This window comes from Phaethon lepturus, unplaced genomic scaffold, assembly GCF_000687285.1.
Source record: "Phaethon lepturus isolate BGI_N335 unplaced genomic scaffold, ASM68728v1 scaffold44563, whole genome shotgun sequence".
NCBI lineage: Eukaryota > Metazoa > Chordata > Aves > Phaethontiformes > Phaethontidae > Phaethon > Phaethon lepturus.
Window position 1 is genome coordinate 395 of NW_010529145.1, and position 1,783 is coordinate 2,177.

The window sequence follows — 1,783 nt, forward strand, 5'->3', positions numbered from 1 at the left end:
GGAACTTCACCTGCGAGCGGAGATGGGAGATGGAGCCGCAAGATGGAGCTGCGGGACCCCGGGGACAGGGGCAGTGGCTCCTGCCCGGCCCCGGCTCTTCACCTGGAACTGCACGATGAGTTTTCCCTTCTGGAAGGGGCTCCTGTAGATGGGCATCCCCTCGTTGGGGACACACTTCAGGTCCCCGGGCCGGATAACGTCGCCTGAGACAGAGATTAGTGTCACCTCACCGCACCCGGCAGCTCCTGGCACCCCCCCGGCTCCTTGCTGGGGCAGCGCAGAGCACCCCAACCCCGTCCCACCCCACCTGGCTGGGAGGAGATGAGCAGCGTCCTGTTGTCCAGGGTGCGGATGACCTGTCGGCGCACAGGGCGTCTGCCAGGCTAATCTCCCTCTTGACGATGAGGTCATCGCCGCTGCGTCGGAAAACGGGGTGTTCCTTCTGATCCAGGACGATGATGATGTCCCCGGGCTCCAGGCCAGGAACCTGGTCCCCTTCCTCATGGAAGGTGATCTTCTGCCCGTCCTTCATGCCTGCGGGGTGCGTGGGGAGAGCTCAGGGTGTGGGGGGGCCATATTGGGGGTGACCCCACTTCCCCACGCAGCCCCGTCCCACCTTTATCCAGGTGAACACTGAGGATCTTCTTCTCCCGCACGACCTTGCGGCCGTTGCAGGTGAGGCAGCAGTCCCGAGGCCGGATCCACTCGCCCTGGCCCTGGCACTGGGAACACACCGTCTGGATCTGCTGGATCATGCTGGGCCCCAGCTGGTGGATGCGAACCTCCATGCCCGAGCCGTGGCACTTGGGGCATCTCCTCTGGGCGCCCTCCCGCACCCCGCAGCCTGCGGCCAGGGGAGGCAGAGAGGTGAGCAGCCGGGCTGCGGTGATGGGGAGGACCCCTGGGGCACCCCGCAGCCCGGCCCCTCCGGCACTCACCTCCGCACTTCCTACAGATGATGTTCTTCTGCAGGGACAGCTTGCGTGTGGTGCCGTTGTAGAGGTCCTCCAGTGACACCGAGAGCTGATGCACCACCGTCTTCCCTGGATGGACGGAGGGGAGAGCCCAGATCAGCAGACGGCCCCATGCCAGCCCCTGAACCAGATGGATGCCGGCCGCTGCGGCTCAGCATCACTGGTTCTCCACAGGGAGCGGTGGCTGAGAGCTTCCCTCCAAAGCCAGTTCTGCTTCTTCCTCTGGGATGGCGGCAGGCACGGAAACAGCTTTAAGCCAGGCTTGGCGTGAGGGCTCAGAAGAGCCTCTAGCATGGATCTCCTTGCGTCTCCAAGCCCAGATTGTGCCAGCTGCCCCGGGGCAGCCCCGGGTCCCCAGCGTGGATCGGGCATGGCTCCTACCCCAGGGCCCTCCACTGCCCGGCCGCCCTCCAGCTGCTTATCACCTCAACCCAGCTTTACCTGGAGTCGCCGAGACGCTCCCCTTGGCCTCCTAATTGCCCTGCTATTAAATCGTGCCACTTCAGCAAGAAACGCTGCGGCGAGTCCCCCTCTCCCCGTGACCCAGGCCAAAAGCATCCGTACAGTCACCGGAGCAGCCCTGCACGCCCTGCGTCTTGGCTCGCGAGGAGCCGAGGGCAGCGCTGGGCTGACTCAGCCCCAGCCCTGGGGACGGCGGGGGAAAGCTGGGACAGGGACAGGGAAGGGCCCTTTGAAGAGGGGCAGATGGAGAAAGTAATGAGGATGACGAGGAACCGCGTCGCGCTGTGCACCGCGGGGAGGGAGGTGGCCCGAAGGCTGCCAACCGGGTCCCCGGCGTCACCCGAGCC

General features: G+C 65.6%; 1 protein-coding gene across 1 annotated transcript in view; it reads right to left on the minus strand.

Moving 5' to 3' along the window:
• Positions 1–1,043, minus strand: part of LOC104618295 (dnaJ homolog subfamily A member 1-like) — a gene marked incomplete at its 5' end in the record, with an annotated part of 1,395 nt that extends 352 nt beyond the window's left edge. The window contains 5 exon segments of the mRNA XM_010283847.1: positions 41–203; positions 308–364; positions 367–534; positions 617–844; positions 939–1,043. Coding sequence (XP_010282149.1) covers positions 41–203; positions 308–364; positions 367–534; positions 617–844; positions 939–1,043 — 721 coding nt within the window.
• Between the last annotated feature and the right edge of the window lie 740 nt (positions 1,044–1,783).